This window comes from Nannizzia gypsea, genomic scaffold (genome assembly GCF_000150975.2).
Source record: "Nannizzia gypsea CBS 118893 supercont1.6 genomic scaffold, whole genome shotgun sequence".
NCBI classification, from domain to species: domain Eukaryota; kingdom Fungi; phylum Ascomycota; class Eurotiomycetes; order Onygenales; family Arthrodermataceae; genus Nannizzia; species Nannizzia gypsea.
The window spans coordinates 220,357-244,125 of NW_003345196.1; the positions used below are offsets into that span (position 1 = coordinate 220,357).

The 23,769-nt window shown below is 48.5% G+C and overlaps 15 protein-coding genes across 15 annotated transcripts; 9 read left to right on the forward strand and 6 right to left on the reverse strand.

Annotated features, from left to right (window-relative positions):
* Positions 1–631: 631 nt before the first annotated feature.
* On the forward strand, positions 632–1,647 carry MGYG_06677 (hypothetical protein; the record flags this gene model as incomplete). The annotated part of the gene is made up of 2 exons (XM_003170640.1): positions 632–724; positions 823–1,647. The coding sequence occupies 2 exons, from the start codon at positions 632–634 to the stop codon at positions 1,645–1,647; spliced, it is 918 nt and encodes a 305-aa protein (XP_003170688.1).
* A 1,348-nt stretch (positions 1,648–2,995) lies between these two features.
* MGYG_06678 (hypothetical protein) lies at positions 2,996–3,481 on the forward strand (the record flags this gene model as incomplete). The annotated part of the gene is made up of 2 exons (XM_003170641.1): positions 2,996–3,091; positions 3,191–3,481. The coding sequence occupies 2 exons, from the start codon at positions 2,996–2,998 to the stop codon at positions 3,479–3,481; spliced, it is 387 nt and encodes a 128-aa protein (XP_003170689.1).
* A 1,884-nt stretch (positions 3,482–5,365) lies between these two features.
* Positions 5,366–6,223, forward strand: MGYG_06679 (hypothetical protein; the record flags this gene model as incomplete). The annotated part of the gene is made up of 2 exons (XM_003170642.1): positions 5,366–5,670; positions 5,731–6,223. 2 exons carry the CDS (start codon positions 5,366–5,368, stop codon positions 6,221–6,223), a joined length of 798 nt encoding a protein of 265 aa, XP_003170690.1.
* Positions 6,224–6,349: 126 nt separating this feature from the next.
* Positions 6,350–7,631, reverse strand: MGYG_06680 (PAP2 domain-containing protein; the record flags this gene model as incomplete). The annotated part of the gene is made up of 3 exons (XM_003170643.1): positions 6,350–6,855; positions 6,914–7,428; positions 7,507–7,631. The coding sequence occupies 3 exons, from the start codon at positions 7,629–7,631 to the stop codon at positions 6,350–6,352; spliced, it is 1,146 nt and encodes a 381-aa protein (XP_003170691.1).
* A 797-nt stretch (positions 7,632–8,428) lies between these two features.
* On the reverse strand, positions 8,429–9,149 carry MGYG_06681 (hypothetical protein; the record flags this gene model as incomplete). The annotated part of the gene is made up of 2 exons (XM_003170644.1): positions 8,429–8,986; positions 9,051–9,149. The coding sequence occupies 2 exons, from the start codon at positions 9,147–9,149 to the stop codon at positions 8,429–8,431; spliced, it is 657 nt and encodes a 218-aa protein (XP_003170692.1).
* An 835-nt stretch (positions 9,150–9,984) lies between these two features.
* On the forward strand, positions 9,985–10,710 carry MGYG_06682 (hypothetical protein; the record flags this gene model as incomplete). The annotated part of the gene is made up of 3 exons (XM_003170645.1): positions 9,985–10,092; positions 10,155–10,282; positions 10,359–10,710. 3 exons carry the CDS (start codon positions 9,985–9,987, stop codon positions 10,708–10,710), a joined length of 588 nt encoding a protein of 195 aa, XP_003170693.1.
* A 1,229-nt stretch (positions 10,711–11,939) lies between these two features.
* MGYG_06683 (aldehyde reductase 1) lies at positions 11,940–13,074 on the reverse strand (the record flags this gene model as incomplete). The annotated part of the gene is made up of 4 exons (XM_003170646.1): positions 11,940–12,130; positions 12,202–12,520; positions 12,584–12,848; positions 12,926–13,074. 4 exons carry the CDS (start codon positions 13,072–13,074, stop codon positions 11,940–11,942), a joined length of 924 nt encoding a protein of 307 aa, XP_003170694.1.
* An 834-nt stretch (positions 13,075–13,908) lies between these two features.
* Positions 13,909–14,260, forward strand: MGYG_09133 (hypothetical protein; the record flags this gene model as incomplete). The annotated part of the gene is made up of 3 exons (XM_003170647.1): positions 13,909–13,949; positions 13,991–14,158; positions 14,257–14,260. 3 exons carry the CDS (start codon positions 13,909–13,911, stop codon positions 14,258–14,260), a joined length of 213 nt encoding a protein of 70 aa, XP_003170695.1.
* Positions 14,261–14,675: 415 nt separating this feature from the next.
* MGYG_06684 (retinol dehydrogenase 14) lies at positions 14,676–15,620 on the forward strand (the record flags this gene model as incomplete). Its single annotated transcript, XM_003170648.1, has 1 exon — positions 14,676–15,620. One exon carries the CDS (start codon positions 14,676–14,678, stop codon positions 15,618–15,620), a length of 945 nt encoding a protein of 314 aa, XP_003170696.1.
* A 1,124-nt stretch (positions 15,621–16,744) lies between these two features.
* Positions 16,745–17,285, forward strand: MGYG_06685 (hypothetical protein; the record flags this gene model as incomplete). The annotated part of the gene is made up of 2 exons (XM_003170649.1): positions 16,745–16,836; positions 16,901–17,285. 2 exons carry the CDS (start codon positions 16,745–16,747, stop codon positions 17,283–17,285), a joined length of 477 nt encoding a protein of 158 aa, XP_003170697.1.
* A 314-nt stretch (positions 17,286–17,599) lies between these two features.
* MGYG_06686 (hypothetical protein) lies at positions 17,600–17,926 on the reverse strand (the record flags this gene model as incomplete). The annotated part of the gene is made up of 1 exon (XM_003170650.1): positions 17,600–17,926. One exon carries the CDS (start codon positions 17,924–17,926, stop codon positions 17,600–17,602), a length of 327 nt encoding a protein of 108 aa, XP_003170698.1.
* Positions 17,927–18,177: 251 nt separating this feature from the next.
* Positions 18,178–18,723, reverse strand: MGYG_06687 (hypothetical protein; the record flags this gene model as incomplete). The annotated part of the gene is made up of 3 exons (XM_003170651.1): positions 18,178–18,241; positions 18,293–18,409; positions 18,494–18,723. The coding sequence occupies 3 exons, from the start codon at positions 18,721–18,723 to the stop codon at positions 18,178–18,180; spliced, it is 411 nt and encodes a 136-aa protein (XP_003170699.1).
* A 476-nt stretch (positions 18,724–19,199) lies between these two features.
* Positions 19,200–19,799, reverse strand: MGYG_06688 (DUF636 domain-containing protein; the record flags this gene model as incomplete). The annotated part of the gene is made up of 3 exons (XM_003170652.1): positions 19,200–19,500; positions 19,556–19,735; positions 19,792–19,799. The coding sequence occupies 3 exons, from the start codon at positions 19,797–19,799 to the stop codon at positions 19,200–19,202; spliced, it is 489 nt and encodes a 162-aa protein (XP_003170700.1).
* A 422-nt stretch (positions 19,800–20,221) lies between these two features.
* Positions 20,222–20,754, forward strand: MGYG_06689 (cytochrome c oxidase assembly protein COX19; the record flags this gene model as incomplete). The annotated part of the gene is made up of 4 exons (XM_003170653.1): positions 20,222–20,271; positions 20,339–20,373; positions 20,440–20,554; positions 20,631–20,754. 4 exons carry the CDS (start codon positions 20,222–20,224, stop codon positions 20,752–20,754), a joined length of 324 nt encoding a protein of 107 aa, XP_003170701.1.
* Positions 20,755–21,124: 370 nt separating this feature from the next.
* Positions 21,125–23,681, forward strand: MGYG_06690 (RMD11; the record flags this gene model as incomplete). The annotated part of the gene is made up of 2 exons (XM_003170654.1): positions 21,125–22,196; positions 22,255–23,681. The coding sequence occupies 2 exons, from the start codon at positions 21,125–21,127 to the stop codon at positions 23,679–23,681; spliced, it is 2,499 nt and encodes an 832-aa protein (XP_003170702.1).
* Positions 23,682–23,769: the final 88 nt, after the last annotated feature.

The window sequence follows — 23,769 nt, forward strand, 5'->3', positions numbered from 1 at the left end:
CCGATTCTGTGGCGCTCGATGGCAAAACCCGCAGCCCAGTCTACGGCACGGGCTTGAGCGCTGGCAGCCGCAGCCGCAGCCGCAACAGCGACAATAACAAGGCGGGTAAAGGTGACTAAACTGATATTATTGTTAATCGGCGACCGCGGGTTGAAAGTCTACGTACCTGCATCCCAATTCGGCCCGGCACTCGCTTGTCCTACCTTGCCCCTGAAAAAGCTGCAAGGGACCGCCAACTCAGTACTAGTTATATGACGATCGGCTCTGTTGTCCCACCAATACCCCCAATATATCGAAACCTACTCCGTCACACAGTGCTGGACTCCTAGTGACTGCTGGCCGTCGACTGTGACGGGCAGTTGGTCGGTAGTAGAATAAGCAGAGACTATCGGACTTTCTGCCTGTTATTACTGTGGAGATCAAGTCCGTCGAACGTGCACACCCCCCCTCCCCCCCAGCTGTGCGGGAAGGCGATATCACAAAGTAAACCGGGACGATATGTCTTACCTTTGCTCGCTAGGATACTGTATAAATATGGCCATGGGATACCTCAGGCCAAGGGCCCCGATTGTCACCGCCATCCTCATCCCGACTTGTCTTTCCTATCAGCCAGACGAACAACTCATTCACCATGCGCTTCATCTACTGGGCTGTGGCCGCCCTCCCAGCGGCTCTAGCTACCCCCATTAACCCTCAGAATCTCCAGAATCTCCAGAACGCCGTTGTAAGTGTGCTCCGCTACTCAGGAACTCCTCTCTATTACAACAATTGTTGGGCAGAGCCTTCCTCTCTTTAAGCATCTCAAACTGACGGATACTATAGGATCCGGAACGACTGAATAACCCCTTGACTATCGCCACTGGCAAAGACCCCATCAGTCAGCTTCTACGTGGATTCAACAATGGGAAGGCCTTCACATCTGAAACTCCCACACCTGGAGGAGAAACTCCCGCACCCGAAGGAGAAACTCCCACACCCGAAAGAGAGACTCCCACACCTGAAGGAGAGACTCCTACAACTGAAGGAGAAACCCCAACCAACCAGAAGAGGGCGCCTATCAATCCCCTTGAAGTTGTCGATGGCATCGCCCGGAAAGTCACCGGCTCCTCTACCGGCATAGTCCGCCGTGACTCGTCCGGGGATGTAGAGGCACAAAAGAAGAAGATCGGGCGAAGGCACGGCCTTTTCCCTTTCGGCGGTGACGTACGAGGCATCCATGCAGGGGACGCCGGCATCCATGCAAACAACCTCGGCCGCGAAAAGCGAAATGGAAATGACTTCCCATTCAATCACAAACAAGAGGGCGAACATTCCGTCGTGATCAACCCACTTCTCAACAGCCACGGAAACAACATCAACCATGGGTTTGATCGCCGTGACTCCGAAAATGTTCCCAAGGAGGCCAAGCGAAACAACGATGGCTTCCCCTTCAACCACCAGCAAAACGCCCACACAAATACTGTAATCGAGCCATTGCTTAACACACATGGGAACACTCACAACCACGGGTTTGATCGTCGTGAGCAAGCCAAGCGAAACGGGGATGAGCAAAACAGTCGAACCAACACCGTAATCGACTCTTTGCTCAACTCACATGGAAATACCAAGAGCCACGGATTCGGACGTCGTGAGTCAGTGGATAGTTAAGAAGTATTGGAGTATGTCAAGCGAGATGGCCAGTAATCAATGTGTCCGTTACCACGTCTATTCCATTGATGGTAACGTTGTGTATTTGGCATGTGTCCATAGTGGGGAGTAGTCTGGGTCATATGCATAGAAGCAGCACACTCAGCAAGGCCTTTCTTTCTTTTGGTTATATTCACCCCTTTTTGACACATGTAACCACCTGTTTAATAGTTATTTCCTGGTACACAGTTAATATATCAATTTACCAACTTTGCTTTAATAACATACCAAATGTTAAATGACAGAGGTTTGATTGCTTAGTCGATTTAAGCATTTTAGACATTTCAAAAAGATTATCATAATACTTTTCGTTGGACTTGATTTGGCAATGTTGAATACTACTCCGTACAACCCCGAGAAGCGTGTGGTGTTCTGATGATTTTGTGATCATCGGAAAGTATTGAGATGTTATTTTTTTCGAGCCCTGGTTAAGAGAAGTCGAGTACCAGACTTTCAAATAAAGGCACTAACCACAATTAGTTAATTGGTCATGATCCACTTATTTGACTCCCGCATCTTTGCTTGGCTGTCTAGTTGAATATAGTTAGTATATTGTCTATCTCTCAGGGTCAAAACTCTGTTTGTGCCTCCTGCAACTTCGCGCCACAAGTTCTACAGTGAAAATCGAGGTACGATCTCTCTTATGGCCAACCTTTTCCCAGTCCGGGCGAAAAAGTGCACTCCGCTTGAGAGTCACGAGCCAGGAAAAAAACGTTTGCAATTGATGGTTGCCCCGGAAATTGCAGGGACACCTGCCATTAGACTGCCTCCCCTTGTGCTACAACGGTAAATGGGCTTCTGAACACGGATACGCCTGTAAGTCGGACAATACGTTGACGAGACTGCATCGGTTGTGTGAGACACCAGCGTGATCCCCTGCAGATGAGGTACGATAAGGAGAGCGAGCTAGTTAACCTTAGATTTGTTCGATAAATCCGCAGCCATCTCTCCGTACTCGTCAACCGGATGGGAAGGTTGTACAATAGACACCTCACTTTGTATACCTGAGATGAAAGGTTCTTTTGGTTGGCTGCCCTGTTGTACAACAGACGGTAGAAGAATGTATCTATTAAGACTATTAGGGTAGAGTATTACCTATCCAAAGACATACATGTGAAATGACCATCACATCCAATTTTCCTGAGCTATCGGCATTAGACAATGGTAAGGGGTAACGATGCAGCCGTAGATAAATACCGCCTTCGTCCTCTTACTTCTTCTGTCTTCTTTGCATCTTAACACTACTCAAACGAACATCATCTCCATACCTCCTACTGTCAAAGCAACTACATATCTCCAATATTCCACCATGCGTTTCCTCTACTGGATTATTACTGCCATATCGTTGGTCTATGCGGCCCCTGCCATCCTCCCAAGTGGAAAAATAGCTGGAGAGTTGAATATCGTGAGTCTTCTCCCTAGCAACTACTTCACTCCATCGTCTCCTATCCACTCACGTAAAACCTTACATTGCTCTCATTAACACTTATCTTCTCCATAATAGGAACCCCGAGCACAAAACAAAGTATTTGATGGCTCCAGCAGCTCTGATAACAGCCTTTGCTCTGGGGAAGAACAAGCCCAAGGGTGCGTGAGTGACCAGACGTTGAAACAAGCGACGGCCGTGGGAGACTCTGTCGAAGATGCTGTTGGAGAGCAGTTTGGCAACCTCGATGATAACCCAAGCCGACGCTCTCTTCATGCTCGCCAACCACAGGGAGGGGTGCTCAACAAAGGCTTGCTCAGTGGAGCACTCCTCAGCGGCCTCCCACTTGTCGGAGGCGGAGGACAGTGAACAGGATCTGGTATCTGAACGGGCAGATTCTTCCATTATCATCAGCCGCCACAAAGTTCCTAGAATATCATTAATACCCATCAAATGAAAGGAAATTAACTACTTCTATTCTTAATTATCGCTTCAAAATAGAAAGAGTTGATGAAATAAGACTTTATCTGGTAGTCAGTAGGCTATGATGTCACTCCCGAGAAGCAGCGGGCGCTAAAAACGCGTGAACGTTAACTAAAAACCTAAAGCAACAACCAAGTAGTTATAGCAAGTGACTTATTTCCTTTACGACAACTAGAACTCGAAAATATGTATAGATGAAGGGAGTTATGTCTTCATCTCATTGTCAAGAGCGCTCTAATTGGGCTATCATACCTGTCCTGGATGGCAGGTTTAAGGCTGTGTGCCATCAAAAGCAGTTCACTTTCCACCCAATGCTTCATCAATAAGACCTAGTCCCAGGTTCGCTTCGGAATATTCATAGCTAGCATAGTATTTGCCCCTTGCTTTTGTAAGGAGGAAGCTAGGCTGTCATTATACTTATTGAACTTCGAAGCGACGTTGAGAGAGTGCGAATGTTTCCTATCCGAAGCACATCGTATCAATTACATCAGGGCCTTAGTTCCTGATTAGTTGCCCGAACAGGCCCCCCAGATGGGTAGTAATATACTGTATCGCTGCCCATACTTAAGCTATCATGATATTTCTTGCGCCTTTATGGCACCGCCAAGCCCCTGCACAAATTTATATCATTACAGAGAGAGGCAATATTAAAGGGATTAAAGGGGTGATATTCGCGATTTTGGAAAGGTTAGAACCAAGCTTGGATAGATTTACATGTATCGTCTCAGAGAGATTTCCGCTTCAATGTGTTTATGCATTTCCTACTAACTAAGGATTATTAGTACATGACAGAATTGTTAACAATCACCTTTCTAATGCATTCAGGGCCCGTATTATATGTTAGAGATATTATAACCATCCCGGCAAGTATTGATCCCTGAAATTTTCCTATAGCCATGTTATTGATATTATGCGTTGCCCTTGCAGAGTCAAACACAACTTGTGGTATTCAAAGGAAGAGACGAAAGTTAGCCAACACTGACCTTATTTAACACTAGTTATCGCGTTTGGTGGTTTCTATAAGAACATTCAGGGTATCTAGCTGACATATATTCCTCAGATGATGGCTGTCAATATTTAACCGAGCCGTGAGTACACGGTAACCTATCGGCCTATGGGCCGCATTTCCAGCACTCAGTAACTTGGTAATCTGGAATTGTGAAGTAGTTCTGGACTCAAACTTCACAATATATCTTGACTAGCTACGCCGCTTTGCTTAGTGGTTGCTTTAAAGGATGCGCGGGAGTGAAGAGCCGCTATCACCATGTATTGATATTGGTAATGAGTGGATATAAGAATTTGACAGGTTAATTCGACAGTTCAACAGCGTGGTAGAGATAGGTCAGCGCAGCCTACCTGACACCTTCGCCATCTCATGTTCAGCCATAACTAAGACGTAGTTATCGAACGCCGTTGCGGAATGTGGCTCCTAAATTGGATGGCAGCTAATACCAAAACATCCAATAGCCAGAGACTCATTATTTCGGCTGATAGCGAGCTCATACACTCATCTCAGCAAGCAGATTCAAGTTTTGCCCATTTGGTAACCAAATGTTATCTCATCTCAAGGAGTTGTACGAAGTAGCTTGGACGTTGAAGTTTGGCGTCGCTTAAACAAACGCCTCGCAGAGCCCCATCAGGTGACATCATCGTGGCCGCGGGCTAGACAAGGTTCATCAACCGCGAACTTCGATTTCAAACTCAACATCAACACCATCAACAGCTTCAACAAGCGAAGACACGAGAATAGAATAATAAAGAGTCGATAACATGTCATTCCCAAACAGTGCTTCGCAAACACCTCTTCAAAACCCCCACACTCCTCCACCGCCGCCGCCGAAACAACCACAGCTAAACGATGGCCATCCGCCCTCCACGCCGCCAAAGGAGCCCATACACTCGCAAACACAACCAGGCATCGATACCTTAGATATCTCAGCCCCGGGGTCAGGGCCAACATCAGGCCGCTCATCCGCCATCCCCACTGGCCACCCTTTATTCGAACAGGTACTGACACAACCTGATACTCCCACGATAGAAGATAGATGGATCCCAGACATATTACAAGATAAATCGTATGGCGCAACAAGAAGCTCAAAGGATTATAATCTGCTTGAAAACTAACGATGTGATAGAACTCCCGACCTGCATGCCCTACTATCGAATCCGACTTTAATATCTGCGCTAGCAAGCACGCATCCGGCATCGACGCATGCTTCGAATAATATTGAAAAACTACTAGCTACCAACACATCCCTAGCTACGCACCTGCTCGAGCTACAATCGCATTTATCTGCCCTTCGAGCATCGACCGAGTCGCTCCTTCTACAGCACCAATCGCTTGAGGTATCATGGCGCAAGAAACAGACGGAAATGGACGCTGCTTTGGATCCATGGTCGCCGAAGGCGTTATATCAGCGGCTAGTGGGTGCTGTGGCGGAGCAGGAGGCTGTTTGCAGAGCAGTTGAGGAGAGTTTTCTAGAAGAAGGGCAGCGCGGAGGAGGTGTGGCGGGGGAGAGAGAGGTTGCGGAATGGATTAGACGGATTAGAACCGAGGCCGCCAAGCTGGAGGCTAGAAGAGAAGCGAGGGCACGGTGGGATGAGGGGAGAGTGGGAGGATGGAGGTAGGTTATATTATATTATTATATTTATATATTCTTTCTTATTATAGAGATGTAAGAGATATATAGCATTAACCGGGGTATTCATGCATGATACGTCGATATGCGAATATACGCGAAAGTTGATCGAAAATTAGGCGGTATCACTGGGCAAAGACGGCCTTGCGTGCTCATGCTCGTGCTTGTCCATAGCGCATCCGTAAGTCGGGTAGCCGACTCCCGCGAAGAAGGCGAAACGCTTACTCCTTGGACCCCATGCCCAACCGGCACCTGATGCGAGAGGGAGGTGGTAAAGACTGAATCCGATCCAAGCAAACAGTGTGCCAAGCAGAGCACCAAATATGATATCGAATCCAAAATGCCTGTTGTCCACCCATCTACTGCTGGCGATGAACATTGCTGTACAGATAGGGACGGCGGCTATAAGGAGGAGGTACGTTGGCGGTGCAGCTCCCTGCTCGCGTAGCGGGATTTCATCCGAGGATGACTGTGTGTGGTTGGGCTCTTCATCATCTGGGTGATGATGGAAAGAGGAAACGCGGATGTGTCGAGTGAAGAGGGTTGGTGATATGTTGGGGAAGGCAACGAAAAGTTTTGAGCACACCCAGAGCGTCAGGTAGACCAGGCCAGCAAATGAGCCTGAATTACTGGTTAGCGACAATTGCAGTATATATGATAGGATTGGATCAAAACTTACAGGACGAATGGCCGCTCGGAAAGCTGACGAAACCGTCACGTTGCAGCGCCCTCGACATATTGCGGCAGATCGTCCAAGAAACCATCACCGGCGCTCCCTCGAGCCTCTGTCCCAGCCCGCTGACGACGTGTTTGGCAATATTAGCTAGGTCCGGGTCACATCTACTCAGCATATCCGGCCGGGGCTTTCCGAAGAGCACTTTCATCCCTTCTGTCGCAGCATAAGTGCAGGCATACGCTACTCCAAAGCCCATCCAACCCGCATTCCACTCCCAGAGCTTCCGTCGCCATACCAGGGAGCTGGGTGCGCCTGCAGCGGCCGCTCGGCCGGGTATAAGGAGGAGACTGAACAGCGCAATTAAGACAAGAGGCGCAACAAAGCTGATCAGTATAAGCTCTTCTACTGTGACGGTCTCCTTGGCGGCAAAGGAATATGATATGTTGGGATCTCGGAGGCTGAACGAGTGCCTATTTGGGTGTGCAATTGCAAATATGCGGCCAAGCGCGGCCATCAACCTGTAGCCACCCAGTCAGCGCTGCATCGAGAAACTAGCCGCCCCTTACGACATGCGCGCAGAGGAGGGGGGGACGAACAAGATGACTATCCAGTCCAGGACATAGGAGAGGATGACCAGCTTCGAGATGCTGCCTGCTGGCGAGGATTGATCTGAAGCGGAAGATCCCATCAGGGCTTGGAATCCGCTGAGCAGGGGCCTCATTGGCAGAGTTCAGGCACGCGATCGATGTTAGACAAGGATTAACTCAATATCAGATGTTGATTATATGCAGGAGTATATGGCAGGAGTTTAAAGCAGCAGCCCTTTTCGACCCAGCCTCACATAGTAGAATATAACCAGACAGCGAGCCGTTGAAGACGTTGAAGCCGTTGAACCGAAGAAGCTGAAGAAGCTGAAGAAGCCAAAGAGGAGAAAACAGGGAAATAAAAGCGTCCGAAAAGTGAGGCTTTCTCGATCTGGAAGTGATGAGACGTGACGTAATCAAGTACTAGTTTTCGACATAAAAGGGCATTTTGCTACATAAGCCAAGCATAGCGGCTCAGCCACCCAGGCTTGCGTTGAGTTTTTAGGGTTTGAAAGCTCCTCGTTGGCTAGCTTTATTTTAAGCATAACGTGACCAGATGAAAAGTAAGTTTTTTAAGCTGACTAATGTAGATATACACCCTCCGTTTCTTTTGTGTTCATAGCACGACGAAACAGCGCTCTCTTACTCCGTACTTCTGCGCAGTACTGATAGATGCTAACAGACCATATAGGCATTGAGAAGAAGATGGTTACGTCCTATTGGGTGCTATAAGCAGTCTCTTGGGAACTCTTGGGTATTATTAACGCTATTTGACCATCCTTTCAACCTCATTAGAAAACACACAGCACTGAAATGGACACTAACGACATGAAAATGCCAGGCTTGTTTCTCTGGGGGCTCTTGTTTCCATTCCAGAGTGAAGTTCCAGCCGAGAGAAGATCTTAGCTGAGCCCTGATTGAATTTTTGAGCTCATCAATCTCCTCTCGAAACCAAACCCCAAAATCCCGCCCGTATGGAATAGTATACTTGCATCGCATTCTCAGCCATACCCCATCCGTCAGCTTTTCCTGAGTGGAACTCCTTCCATTCCTCGCCCATCATAGCATGGTCCCAATCGTCTGGATCCTTCCAAAGCTGCGCTGGGGGGTAAGGTGACTTGTCAAACACCAGACGGAGAGTATAAGCAGACGCCCAAGGCGGACTAATCGTTCCATCTGGTTTTCTCTCTTTGGATGATATAAAATTTCCCTTCTCCAGTCGTATTTTGTATTTCTTTGGCAGAAAGGCGTCGTCAAGAAGGTATGCTTGATTCAGCTTATAATCTTGGGGACTTCGAGGTTCTCTGAAAAGTCCAGCTCTGCGTTTCGTAAGAGTCATTTTTATTTCAAATTCGACCAGAACCTGTGCGTTCCTACCACCGGGAGTGATATTAACGATTTTGTTCAGTATACTTGGGTTTGTAGCCTCCCACTCGATTTCCGCCGAGATATATACGCCCGGACCGCCGCCGTCACAGCAATAGGCAATCAGCTTAGAATACTTGGTCAGTCATGAATTTTTCAAATAAATCCTGGAGACAAAAGGGCATGCTCACTTCGCCAGTGCCATCCAGTTTGAAACTGATATCGTAATGAGTGCTAGAGTCCCGTGCCCACACTTCTTTGCAGAGCAGGGTTAGTACAGTGTGAGCCATGTTGCCTTCATCCAGAGGAAACAGTTGAGATGTGGTGTGCGCTATAACGTGTATGCTGCGATTATAAATTTTCAAGATTCGAGGAGAGTAGGAAAAGTGGCTGCTGATAAATAAAGCAGTTACCTGTTGGTTCGAGTAAACCCCGAGTATTCACAGCCCGCTAGTAACAATTGCATATGCATTAATTTGGGTCATTATAACTAGGTATGTCTCATCTTTTAACAACTTACTAAGCCACGGTCACCTTGCATGGTATTCACTGTCATACTAGACTAAGTATGGCCCTTGTTTCATTATCAATCCGTTTATATAGGAAAGAACCCAGATACTATGATAGAACCAACTACACCAAAACCATGAGCTAAATTATTGACAGGCTAAATATGGTGTTCATACAGTCATACCTTTCTAGTAAATGATCGGGATAATATCTGCAGTCCTATGTTGAGTATTAGCCGCTCGGCCAGGGGACAAAATAACAAATGGCTAGTAAAGACAACCCCACTGGCAACATATTTAAGTCAGCGTACAGCTGATTATACAGTCCAACATCTTATGATAATTCTACATGTCAGCACCGCCCCCAACCCAATCTCTTGAAACCACGTTAGGTTGGATACGACTCAGGTTATTCAGCGCAAAGGAGGAAATGGCGGTGGAATTCCAGGTGGTTTGCTGAGCCCATAACTGCTGCTTGTCTATGATGCGAACTGTGTCTATGATGCGAACTGGGTATAAAATGAAGGACGAGGGCTTCCTTCCATCCAGGGAATTTCTCAGAGCACCTTTCATTATTATCTTAAAGCTTCCAGTTCCGACTTCTCGACGTACAATGATGTACCCAATCAGCAAACTCGTGGTGGTGGCCTTGGCCTGTATTGGTGGTGTCGTTGCTGCCCCAGCTCATGTTGGGGTTATCATCGGCTATCGAACCGTTTCTGATGTATGCTGAATTGCCTGTTTCTCTACTGAAAGATGGAAGAGGACTGACTTGACGACGTATAGGTACAAGCAGCAATGTACAAGAAAGCCGGGACCCCTGTTTTTGATAAACCCTGGGGAGACACCCAGATAGGGGAAGGAGTCTATCTCACTGCAAAGGGGGCCGGGTGGCCAGGCGGGACTAAGGATTCGTGCGTTACCTCTTCAATATCCCTTTCCATATTATCTCAAGCCCTGTGGATATTATTAACATTGTGCATATGGTAGGTTTTGCGCCATCTCTGCAAATCCAGCGCGGCTTTCCTCTACCAAAAAGGCATGGATACCCGAAACCTACGGCGGAAAGACCCTCTGGAAGAAGCTTGCCAACATAGACGCGTATATCAAGTCGCTAGATAAGACTTGGGACCCAGCTAGCGTCCTACGACTCTCACGTATCTTAGGTAAAGAAACCGAACTTCAGTTGCTGATTCCCCCGAAGCTGCTGAATCAGAATGGAGGCGGTCTCGGGTTGACGGTGACTTGTACCAAAGACGAAAAAAAGATGAAGAATATGCCGACGATTGACTGGTTGAATGACTCCCGTTGGAGAACGAATGTGAAAGGACGGATGGACTGAGTAGCCAGTGTACGGCAGACTAAATAAGCCATCACTGGTTACTCCCCGTGGCTTATGCTCGTCACCGAGCTCATAGCGTTTGATAGCAAGAAGATGGAGGGCGAGGGGTGAAAGTGGATGTATGTCTGGGTATCAAAGGTTTCGTTTTGTATTCATAATTCTTTTCTATACAGTCAGGGGGTGATATTATATAGAGGTGTCAGAAGAAGATTATTTTCATTCTACCGTTTGGGTATCAATACCTAGGTAATATAGGTAATTAACTTAGTCGTTGCTCTGTGACTTGACTGGTGGTGTACCAAGTTAGTTGTAAAAACTGCCTTAAAGGAAATAAGCGGATTCAAAAACTACGGTTCTTCACGCGTAGTTTCAGGCTTTAAAGGGTTTTCCAACTCTCCCATTTCCCCGTATCGTTGTTAATTATATCAAACCGCTAAGTTGAACTTGAACCTCAATAGCTTCACTGGCTGCAGTCAATATACCCCAGTTTGATATCTTGTTTGCTGTATGGGATAGCTTGGTTCAAGTTCAAGTTCCTGCAACTACCTAGGCACTCCGTAGCTATGCACGAGGGGAGAGTAACCGCATCGCCATCACCTCTGAACGAAAGTACTATCACTCTAGGTCTTCCTTTATCAAGCGTTCACTTCGACCAAAAGAGAACGGTAAGCAAGCCAGTTTAAGGGGACAATCCATCTCCCACGGCTTGAAAGCGACAGTTAACACGGAACTGGAAGTATACGTTCAGATGCTTCGAACGCTGCAGTTTTCGAGAGCCGGAGGCCCTATCGTGTCATGCGAAAATCGTTCAAGGACCAGCGGCAGCTGCAGCAGCCAAATAATGAAGAGTTTGTTGTCTGTCACAATGATCTCTCCCAGCACAACGTTATCGTTGAGAATAGAGGTTCTAATCCTGCATGGTTTGAGCGGTTGTTCTTTAGGCGCAAAGGGCGTTGTGGCGATTGACGATGAAACGGATGATTCAGACACTCTAGTTGAGTTTCTCCAGCCACGTCTGCAGGAGCGATTGAAAAAGGCTAGCCATAGTCTCAAACATGGGGTTGTAACACCCACATATAAATTAAACAGAACAGCTGTCTGATAGCTCTGAAGGAATTATGAATTTATTATAGTTCCAAACTACTTGACATGACATAGCTGGTCCCCGCATATTTTGTTGATTTCAAGGCATTAACAGTGATGAATGTATACGACTACAGGAGAAACGACTAGTCGAGATCAGAGAAGAACTTGTAGTTGAAGGTGTCGCTGGAGTCGTTGAAGCGTCTTTTCTTGTCCATCTCATGCATCAACTGAATATCCTCTGCCTTGAGCTCAAAGTCTGCCTGGAAGTTGTCCTTGATGCGCTGCTCCGTCTTCGACTTGACCAGCACCGAGTGGCCTTCATTGATACCCCATGCTACAGGCCGTTAGTTATTTCCACTCTACCTGACTTGAAAGTATAAAGATATGGAGAGAGACGAGACTCACCGAGAGCAATCAGAGCAGGGGACTTGTTGTACTTCTTGCCGATGGCCGTGAGGGTGGGGTCCTCGAGCAGCTTGCCGTCCTGTTCGTACGTCTCGTTCTGGTTGCCTAGAGACGAGTAGTGCGTGATGTGGATGCCCTTGGTCTTCAGGTAGGCGATGAAAGACGGCTGCTGGAGCCAAGGGTGCAGTTCGAGCTGGTGGACGGCCGGCACGATGCTGGTGTTTTCAATCAGACGTTCGGTCTCTGCCTTGGAAAAGTTGGATATCCCGATAGCTTTGGTCTTGCCGGCCTTCACCAGCTTCTCCATCGCCTTGTATGTCTGTGGAAATCAACTATTAGCAGCCAATTCGGTTACAGACAGATGGAAGGATGGGGGCCATACATCTACATAGTCGATATCAACTACCTTCATCTTTCCGGCGTCGTCTTTGGGGAAGAGCTCGTCTCCTGGGGCAAAGGCGACGGGCCAGTGCATCAGATATAGATCGAGGTAGTCAATGCCCAGCTTCTTCAGGCTGTCGTCGATCGCCTTCTCGACATCTTCAGGCTTGTGCTTGTTGTTCCACAGCTTAGAGGTGATGAAGAGCTCTTTTCGAGGGACGCCAGACTGCTTGATGGCCCTGCCAATTGCTGCCTCCGTACCGTATCTATCATTGATTAACCAGTTAGCTATCAATCTCATCATTTGCTTTAAGACATCCCACCACCAAAAGGTATAACGCACATGGCAGCCGTGTCTATGTGACGGTATCCCGCCTGCAGTGCGACTAGGACGGCCTTCTCCTGCGCCTCCTCGTCCTGCCAGGTCCCGAGTCCGATGGCTGGGATCTCAGCGCCCGTGTTCAGCTTGAATTTGGTGTCTCGAGGCGGCATGGTGGCGGTGCTTAGCTTCACAGAATACAGTGTGAAAATAACTAGTTTGCTATAGTGATAATTGATCGAGTCGCCATCTTTCTACGTCGACAGCCGTGTTAAATAAGAATCTGCATCAATCATAGCTGGACACTCTGCCTGCCAAAGTGTGGTTCAGCAACGTCAATTCTTCCAACTTGACGTCACAGGCTGTCCTTGATAGAAGCAGCTTCGACTGATAAATAAGCAAGTTGACTTCCTATAGCGTGTCTGTTTGATTTTGCAGAGAGATAGGCTTAAGGCGAAGGTGAGAATGAGCGCTGAACCCTTGCTAGTAGTAGGGACTTCTCGTAAAGGTTGACCATGAGGTATACGGCCTCTGATCCTTAAAGTAACGAGCATCTATTATAGCTTAGAGAGCGAGAGGTGGTTGCCAAGTCCTTCTGATAGTGACATCCCGAGGTCTACCTTGTTCCGTTGCTCCGTCAGACGCCTGCCTTTGGCGACTTATACATACACCAAGACGTACAGCACTAGGAACTTCTGGTGTGCCCATGATTATCCGTTCCCATCTTCTTCCAACAATAGAAAAGTGGAAAGAAAGGTGCATAGTCCCCACCTCCTTTTTCCCGCTTCCCCCTCTCCTTTGCATCTCTTTTATACAGTTGTAAAGTGCGTATTCTTTGGGGTTAAAAGCCTGACTGGGCGAACTTTAGACTTGGAGGCCGGAGAGTTGCCTATTTGAACTGGCATTATTACATCCCGTCAAACAATGCAAGTTGTTGAAACCAACTCTCCAAGGGACTACCCAATGGGTTGGCGAATTAGATGTGTTTCTTGGGGTATGGAAGCACAATGCGCAGACCAGGAGGGCAAAGAGACATGGTTCTAGAATTGTAGGTCTTGCTAGTTATTTGGTCTAACCTGGTGTATTTAGCATTGTACTTATACGTGAAGCCATACCACCCGTGCCCCTACTTCGACTTAACGACTTCCTCGAGGTTGATTCAACCGACGATAGGGACATCGTGGTAGCCTGGGAGGAGTTTCATCAGGAGCTGAAGCAAGACCTGCTCATGACAGCTGTTTCAAGATACCGAGAAGTGTTAGACGAGTGTTACCAAAGGGAAGAAAAGAACAGCTGCCAATAAAACCAATCTTTGCTTGGAATCTCAACTAATGCTTGCCCTACTAACTACCTAGGTAGACCTGCGGGTTTGACCACCCATCCGGAAGCCTACTTACCACTAGGTATACATAGTTTGTATTGTATCTCTTTACTACTATATTAGCATCCAGCTTATCCCTCGTTCGGGGCATCCCCAACCCGGAGGTTCCGAGGTATAACGATGCATATCCCTCAAGTGTATGGCATTCATTGATTGGTTGTTGGCCATGTCCAGGTATGGTCACTCGCTAGAGATACAGCGGATGGTAATGCTGCTGCCTGGACAGCTGATGTCCAGCTGCTTTGTTTTCGTCCATAAATATACACCCATGTAACTAGTAATGTATATATGGATGAATGTCCGCACCTTTGCGCTGCCGCATCCCACACTTCAAGCTTCATTTTTGCTTATATTCCACATGTATAATCATCCTCAAAACAGGCTATCTCTGCCATGAATCTCTGTGAAAAGTCTGTCTCATTCAAACCGGAGCGTGATATACCTCCGCTCGATGGAAAGGTGATCCTCGTAACAGGGGGCAACATTGGCCTTGGAAAGCAATGTATACTAGAGTATGCACGACATGGCCCAGCACAGATCTGGATGGCAGCCCGTAGCAGCGAGAAGGCGAGAGCTGCGGTGAAGGAAATCCAACAGCAGCTCCCTCCATCTAACCAAACATCCATCACGGTTCTCGAGATGGACCTCTCCTCCCTCGCCTCGGTAACGAAAGCTGCAAATACTTTTATTGCGCAATGTGACCGGCTGGATATCCTTATGCTCAACGCCGGCGTCATGGCAGTACCACCCGGCCTCACCACCGATGGATATGAGCTGCAGTTTGGTACCAATTATCTAGGTCATGCACTGCTAGCCAAGCTACTACTCCCTATACTTCACAAGACAGCGAGCCAACAAGCCGCCGATTCCCAAGTGCGTATTATTATGGTATCTTCACATGGCCATATGTATGCACCAAAGCCGGAGGGTATTCGATTCAACACACTTCGAACTGAGGCTGCGGACCTGGGCCCGTATGGCCGATACGGCCAAAGCAAGCTTGCTATGATCCTCTGGGTAAAGCATATGGCGAAGCTATATCCGCAATTTACCCTTGCCTCGATCCACCCAGGTGTAGTGCGGACAAACTTGATGAACAACGCAACTGGCTCGCCGCTAATTGTACGGGCTTTGGGAAAAGTTGCAAACAAGATTGTTGCTCCAGTTAACCAGGGCGTGAAGACTCAGCTCTGGGCATCCGTAGCTAAGGACGTCAAGTCTGGGTGGTACTACGAGCCAGTTGGCATCGGAGGCACGGAGACGGAGTTTGCCAAAGATGAGGAACTGGCGAAGAAGCTGTGGGACTGGACCCATAGTGAACTCGAATATCTTTTATAGAAAGCCTTTACAACTAGTTGGCTCTTCGAACAGCTATAAACTAGAAGATATTTTGATTATTAGCATTGTAATTTATTATTATCATACTTTATGAAGTACTAGACTTCTATGACTATAAAAAGTTGCTAGAAACAACCTAGGTACTAACCTAGGTAGGTAAGTATGTGTTGTCAGATATGCTGTATTGGTCATTTTTTCTCACCACACCTCTGGTCGTAGTTATCATATAGTTATCTATGTATGAATGTCTGCTGAAATGAAGATCACGATCAAGTTGACCCTCACTGATCGAGAAGCGGCTTAAGCAGCCACATATCTACAGGGATCGTCGCCGTCTCCCCTGCTAGCTGAAACACAGTGACTGTTTCGAGCTGATCATCTCCGTCTCATCAAATCTCCCCAAGGCCCTAGCCAACGTTAAAATAGCCTATTTGAGCTGATCTTTGACGTAGTGTATAACTACTAAGGGCCGAGAGACACAAGACAGACATCCCATCCCACCACCAACGTAGCAGCGTACGTCGACTGCTGTCTCTCACTATGACGAGGGTGCCGTCAAAGCAGGATGCATACCCTGCCACATCCACGTCAGCAGCAGCTATGCACATTGTCATCATCATGAAAGACGAGTCGAATCCAGCGCTCCATGCGACCGCAAAACGAGAGCAGGAAAAAAAAGCAAAGGCGACAGACGCGGGGAGGCTGAGCACCCTCGTAAAGACAGAAAAGATGGCACCAGCCAACTCGCTAAGTAACCAGGTGTTGGACCGGCGTCATGGCAGCGTGGCTGAAGCAGCCCGCCCTCCAGTCGCATGTCGCATCGTCCTCGACTTTTCCCCCCCTGACGCTCTCCACACGACGGCCGCAGGGCCCTGCCTAGGTAGCTAGCAAAAGTCAAAAGTGCGAGGTCCTTAATCCCAAATGAGGTATTTCGGGTAGACAAGCCCCCCTAATCTAAAAGGGCTTGCTCCGTATAAGTACCTATCACCATCCCGCAGGTTTTCTTGACGTTTCTCCCATCACCATCACAACTACCAACTTTCACGAACACCGGCTTTCAACCAACAACTCTCGAACAAGACACCACCGTCTATCCATCCATCAATCCATCAATCTACGTCAAGATGCAGTTCAAGGCTCTCTCCGTCCTCTTCCTCTCTGCCACCGCAGTCATCGCCTCCCCACAGCCAGAGAAGCGTGATATCATCGACCAAGCGTACGTACTCTTCTACTCCTTTAAGTACGTACTCCGTACATGCATATACTAACATGCAGAATAGCACCTCTGGCATCGGCCACATCGGCTCTGAGATCGGTGACATCGCAACTGACATCGGCAACATTGGCAAGAGTCTCACTTCTCTCTTCCCCTCTGCCACCGCCATCCCAGCCTCCGTCTGGAGCAGCTTGACAGACGCCTCCGACCTCAAGTCCTGGGGCTCTTCCCTCCACAGCGCCATCTCAGACCACCATGCTCCCCAATGGTTCTCCAACCTGCCTGCCTCCGCCCAGAGCGTAGTTAGCAGCGCTGCCGCCCAGATCACCGGTGAAATCGGCGAGCACTTCCCCAGCGTACCCAGACCGGTGCTCCTGGCGCAACTGTTACCAACGGCGGTTCCCAGCAGACCCACAGCCCCAACGCTGCTCCTCGCGCCACCGCTCTAGCTGCCAGCATCGCCGGTGCTGCTGGTCTTATCGGTCTTGCCGTTGCCTTGTAAAAGGGCCTTCTCTCCCTCTTTTTTTTTTCTGTTCTTACTTTCTTCATAAACATTTTACGTTCTAGACCAAATTGGCTTCTGGGGTTGGTCGTCCAGCCTGTTGTATTAAAAGTCGGGATGCCTGGCATGTCTTCTAATATGAATATACCACCTTTTATCACTTCATGATATCGCTTCTCCATCTCGTTCTCCATATTCTTTCCTTGCCCTATAAAAACCCCTTTTATGAAACTATGTGCGTGCCAAGGAAAGGGAAATTTATTAGTAAGGGGTATCACGTGAATGCGCTTTCTGCCTTTCCCGCGCGCCGAAGAAAGCAAAAACGCCCACAAATAAAAACCCGCAAAGTTTTTTTCCTTCTTCATTTTCTTCTTCACCAACAACAACATCAACAGCAGTAACAGCAGTTGTTTTTCTTTTCTTTTCTCGCGTAAGGCCAATTGGCTTGCCTGGAGGTTGATAATGGGTAAGCCCTTCTTCTTTGCATGCACTGTCCTCCCCTCGACCTTTAACGGTGATGAACCAAATTTTACTTGAACAATCCAAATCCGAAACTTCATGACGGATATATCTGTCTTTTATAGCCATCTGATACAAGATATCATAGCAGACGTGCTTGCATTTCTGTCTCACTGCAACTGAGTACTAACGCGTCATCTTTAGAGCTTCCTTCCATTGACCTACCTTGACTTCCATACGACTCGATGAACAATTCAAAAAGGTGTGTACTCACGGTTTCATCTTGCTACTCTCTACCCCAGCCCCTCATTTCGTGATGACACTATGACATGCAAAGGCATTCCTCAAGCTTAACCAATAATGTGGAATTTTGTCAGCTTCTAAGTTTCAGCCTTGTCTGATTTTTTGCTTCTCCTATCCATATTCATAACATCTACTTCGATTCTTTGACTCAAAATCAGTTGCTAATAAGTCTCGAATAGGTATGCTACTTACAACAGCCCATGCACATGCACCAGCACATTCATACAACCTTGCATGAGGAACATTTGAACGAACGGGCGGACAGATCGCGTCTTTTCACCGCTATCCGTTACAACAGGACGTACAACCCTGTGGGTAGTTGGCGGTTAGATTGCTTGTTGAGATTTCGTCACCTGACTATACATATACATACCTGCTTATTACCCGTCTCACCTGTCACTGAGGCAGATCAATGGTTTGAAGCGATCACTAACATTGCCGTCGTTGATCAGGTATATATCTATTTCATCTTTACTGCCTATTGGTTGCTTGCATTGGATACATCTTTTTCCATGATGAACATTATTCACACTGTTTGATCTGTGCATTCTGTGCCAGAGGTGAAACTTCTTACACTGAAAATTCTGATTTAATGAGGTATGTTGGCCAATAACCCTTGCCATCGGCCACTTAGTTACAGTGATACTGACTGATAGGCGGGAAGCCTGATGATAGATGATTCCTGTTATCTTTTGCCGTGCAGATGTTTCTTGCTCATGATGATGTCGACACGTACTAATTTGACTCGTGGGATAGGTTTGTTTGATAATTTCAGCGTAGGCGTGTACCGTCCGTGGACAAGGTTAGTCGTTTTTTTTTTTTTCAACTTTTTCCCTCATCCCACTCCCGACATTACCTGATGAAACAATGATTTTCGCTGTGTTCTTTCCGAGTCTTACTTTGACGATAACACATCACCTTGGAGACCTGATCCTTTGCACAAAATACTGCATGACATGTTCCATTGACTCTTCGGTGCTCAATGCTGACTTGATATTAGATACCACAGTCGACACGATAGATAGTTCATAGCAATTCAATACATAATGATTACTCTTCTACTTCCTCTACATAATTATATCATCTCTTATCGGTGCATCTACTCAACATACTTTCCATGCTTCTTATGCCAGTCCTCCAAACTATCTCCATACGTCTTATGAACAACCTTCTTCCCCTCCGGCCACCGCGCCCAATTCGGCTTCGAATCAGCCAGTATGCACACCATCTCGTCCGGCTCGGGCAGCTCGGTATCAATTGCCGCTGCAAACGGATGCACAAGCTCCGGCCAGCTCTTATCATATACCCAGAGCATGGTACTGCAGTTTGAGCAGAAGTTCCGTTCAGAGCTGCACTTCTCTTCTGTCGGCTTGCCCCTGTCTTTTACAGCGTGGTATTTCCTGTTGTCGTTAGTCGAGGAATCAGTCAATTGACGGATGGATGGATTGACGTTACTTTATCAAGTCTTTCCCCTTGGTGATGTTGAGGGAGCTGTTGATGCCTCCTAGGTTGACGCTGCCCATGTATCCGCCTACTTTGCGGCAGATGCTGCATACACACAGCTGGTATGGCACAGGGGTGTTGGAGTCAAGGCTGAACTCGACGCCGCCGCATTGGCAGCTTCCTTCCAGCTTCCTGCATCAGTTAGCTTATATGCATAATATCTAGTGGTTGTTTAAAGGGGCACAAACATCGGCATCTTGGTGTTGTTGGATTTGCGTGTAGAGCTAGATGTATGCTGGTATTTGGTGAGGGTCGAATAGAGTAAATTGTTAACTGAGCAAGTGGGAGAGCAGCGATACTTTATATGCCGACTCAACCGCTTCAGAGACAAGGATAGAGTCATCTATGTATGCAATGATATTCCTTTTCCATGTATCATCCCGTCTTTCTCCTCGTTTCCTCTCATCTTCGCCTGTTCTATGTTTGCTCCCAACGTCATTTCGCAGTAGTTTAGCTTATTTGCATCCAATGTACTATTTGTACTGTTTGCACTGTTTGCATCTTTGACTTTCTTCCCGCCAAAGAAGTTTGAACGCAACGAAAGCGAGACGAAGGAGCGAAAAGAGTCAGACTCGAAGACATACCGGGTTGATAACTGAGGACAGGGGGACAGTCAAGATGAGTTTCGGAAGCCCCGGCGGTCGCGCAGTTAACATCAAGCCCACTCCGTGCGTCATATCCAATTTTCCATTCCCATTGACTACAGAGTTGACTAACGGACGGGCATACGAACAGACCAGAGCGAGGCAGTTTCCCACTCGATCACGATGGTAGAACATACCCTTTACAATCAATTGGCTACGGGCGAATATTATGCTGAGATGGCGCTGTTACAGGAGAATGCAAGTCGATAATAGCAGGGTACTTGAAGTGCCTCAAGTCTGCGAGCGGCGTCAACGACGAAGCATGTCGAAGACTAGCAAAGAGCTACCTCAGCTGCCGAATGGAGAAGTTCGTTCTATACCTTTACCTAGCGGATGTGGTTTATGGATGGGTGTGGTGAACTGACCTAATGTTGCGTTGGTAGGAACCTGATGGCACCGGACGAGTTTAAGAATCTAGGGCTGGTGTTTGACGACGAGAAGCCAGCCGGACCAGCGGGAGACACACCAACAGACCCGGATAAACCGCCGTTAAGCAGTAAGAAGTGATTGGTGAAAGGAAGCTGGGAGCAGAGCTGGGAAGACAGTCATTGGTTAGGCGTTGGATGTGATACGACTGCATAATGTATTAGTTAGCTAAGTATGCACTGCATTGCGGCTGGCAATGCATCATTGGCGACTCGACTGGCTAGGCTAGTTAGTTAGCTGGCCAGCCAGCTGCTGGCTGCTAGCTATACGGCGTTTGGATGTAATATATATATCTACGGGGAGCGAAGCAAATAACAGAACCCTCCACTTCATTCAAACTTCAAACTTCATCAGAAAGTCGTACGGAAGAAACGTTCACGGCCAAGCTCAACCTTAATACCCCGGATAAGTTCATTAGCTTGTTAGCTTGTAAGAGGAAAAGAGAGATAAGATGCGGTATCGTCGCCGAGTATACATCCCACCGACAACCATCAGAATCGCCGACTCGATGTCGTCTGTCATCCGCCCTCCGGACCCATGCCTGATCGCCATCGCGCTCGTGGTTCGATCTCGTGCCGGTCCGCGCTTCGTCTACCACTACCCTCCTAACCCATCTATCGCGGAGTCCCCCTCGACATCGCCAAACCGGTATGACCAGCAGCAGTCTAAGCAGGAGGAGCAAGAGGATGCGGATCCAGACCAGGAAGCCAAGGGGACTGATTCAGGCGCATCGGTGGACGAGGATGGAGCGACGTCTGAAGAGGAGTCGAGTGTTGTTGATCGGAGCGAGAAAGTCGAGCGAGACAGAGATAGAGATAGAGAGCGGGAGCGAGACCGCCGCTCGCCTAGTCGCAGCCAGACGCTTAACGCTGTGAAGAAGAAAGTAGCTATCCAGGGACTGGGACTGAGCGAGGGAGACACAGACGAAAAGAAAAGCGAATTGACCAGTCTACAAGCCGATTTGTTTCTGGGACTGAAATACGATGTGTGGGAGAAGCTGCTCTCTCCGTCACCTGCGTGGCATAAGCGGCGATTCGAGGTGGGCGTCAACGACCTGACGTTTGTGGGATGGCCTGTCTTCGTGCGCAAGGACGGGACATGGCGGAAGCGGAAGAAGAAGCGAGAGAAATGCAGCAGCAAGAAGAAAGAGAAAGAAGACGAAGAGAAGGAGAAAGGGAAGAAGAATGGATGGATCTCTGGCCTTGGAGCTGGGTTGGTAGAGCTCGGTATACCCCTTGTGTCTGTCGGTGGTGGTGGTGATGACGATGGTGAAGACGGCGGCGATGAAGACGAGGACTGCTCTGATGAGGAACGGCTTACGATCAAGGACGGGATGACGATGTTCAATGTTGTGTTTGTGCTGAATCCGCCGGCGCTGGAGTATAACGTGCGGGTGAGGGAGATGTACGATAACGTGGTGAAGAAGTTCGGCAAGGCGCTGAAGAGCGAGCAGGCGAGGGCGAACTATGTCTGGAAAGAAGCGCAGAACATCCTGCGCATCAAGGAGAAGTGCCGTGAAGAAAGTAGGTACTTACTATCTTATGATTGTATAAATGGGGTGGTATGCTAATGGATGTTCAGGGGTGTCGCTGGCCGGACTGTATACGCAGCTATTTGCGAAGTCGAGCCTCGCGCAGGCCATTGAGACGCTGTATACCAACATCAGCGCCTCGAAGATAGCCTCCGTCAGCCTGGGACCGCAGACGAGCATGTCGATGCAGATACCACCCATGACCTCTACGCCTCACCTGCCGTCCGCCAACGAGCCAGGCTACCCGGGTCTCTGGCTGACGACGGCGGACAGCATCTCGTCTACGGACGAGACATCACACATGAACAACCCGGGCCAGTCGCAGGTGATGCTGGCCAAACACTTTGCACTGCTGCTGCTGAGCGACGAGACGAGCATACTCAAGGACATCGAGGCGTCGAAGAGCACCATCGGCCCACCGCTAGCACACTACATCCGATCCTCCAAGCCTACCAAGTCGTTTGCGCAGATTGCAGCTCGCTCGCAGATACCGCTGTCTGACATCCAGATACTGGCCAGCCATCTGGTGTACTGGCGGCGAGCGAGGGCGATACCGCCCCTGAACAAGAAGGACGTGTATATCGTCTCGCCGAACGCAGACATGAGCAAGCTGGGAGTGGCTAGTGCAGCGTACGAGGCGATGTTCCCTACCTTGCCTAGCCTGGCGAAGATGCTGTCTGCGCTGAGCTGTGGCAGTCCCCGGCCTTACTTTAGCTATATACCCAGCAAGGACCACAAGGAGGCGTACTATGATATACTGGCCTGGCTGGTGCGAGGTGGGTGGGTGACGCAGCTGAGGACCTTTGCGTGGGTGAAGGCCAGTCCGGAGGTGAAGATGGCTGTCCAGAGCCAACAGGTCAACGGACACCACATCATTCATGATGGAGACTATGAAGAAGACGAGTATGAAGATGAAGATGAAGACGGCCTGGCTACCCCCGTCCCCGGCCGTGTCAATACCAGGATACCTACCACTCCAGTACCACAGACAGCAACGAGGACACCAACCTCGACTTCAACCACTACATCCTCGCTCATCCTCCGACCTCACCGGCCTTCACCCCTAGAGTCCCGCTGGCTAGACCACATCCACAACTCCTTTCCTCTCTCTGCACCAGGCGAAGACGACGACGAAGAAGAAGAAGTAGAAGAAGAAGCAGTACAGAAAGAACAAGAGAAAGAAGGACAAGAAAAAGCGCCCAGCCAGAGCTTCTCGACCGACGATGCCGAGGCAGACGTCCATGCTGCCCTGCGTCGCCACTGGCCGATGCTCACCCGCTACTTCACCGGCCTCGACGCGCTGCAGAAGATCACTGTGCGTGAAGGCCTGCCGCACCGTCTTGTCTGGCGCATGCTGAACCTGCTGGACGTCAACTCTGGCGTCTCGGGAGGTGCTGGCGCGGCTGCTGGCACTGCTGCGGAGGCTGAGGCGTGGGATGAGCGCGAGAAGGTGCTTGTTACTGTCAGGCATTGGTAGTGGTGCCTTCAAGACAGGACAGGACCATGGCTGATGCGTGTATGTAACTGTGTATGTATGTATGTATGTAACTATGTAACTAACTATG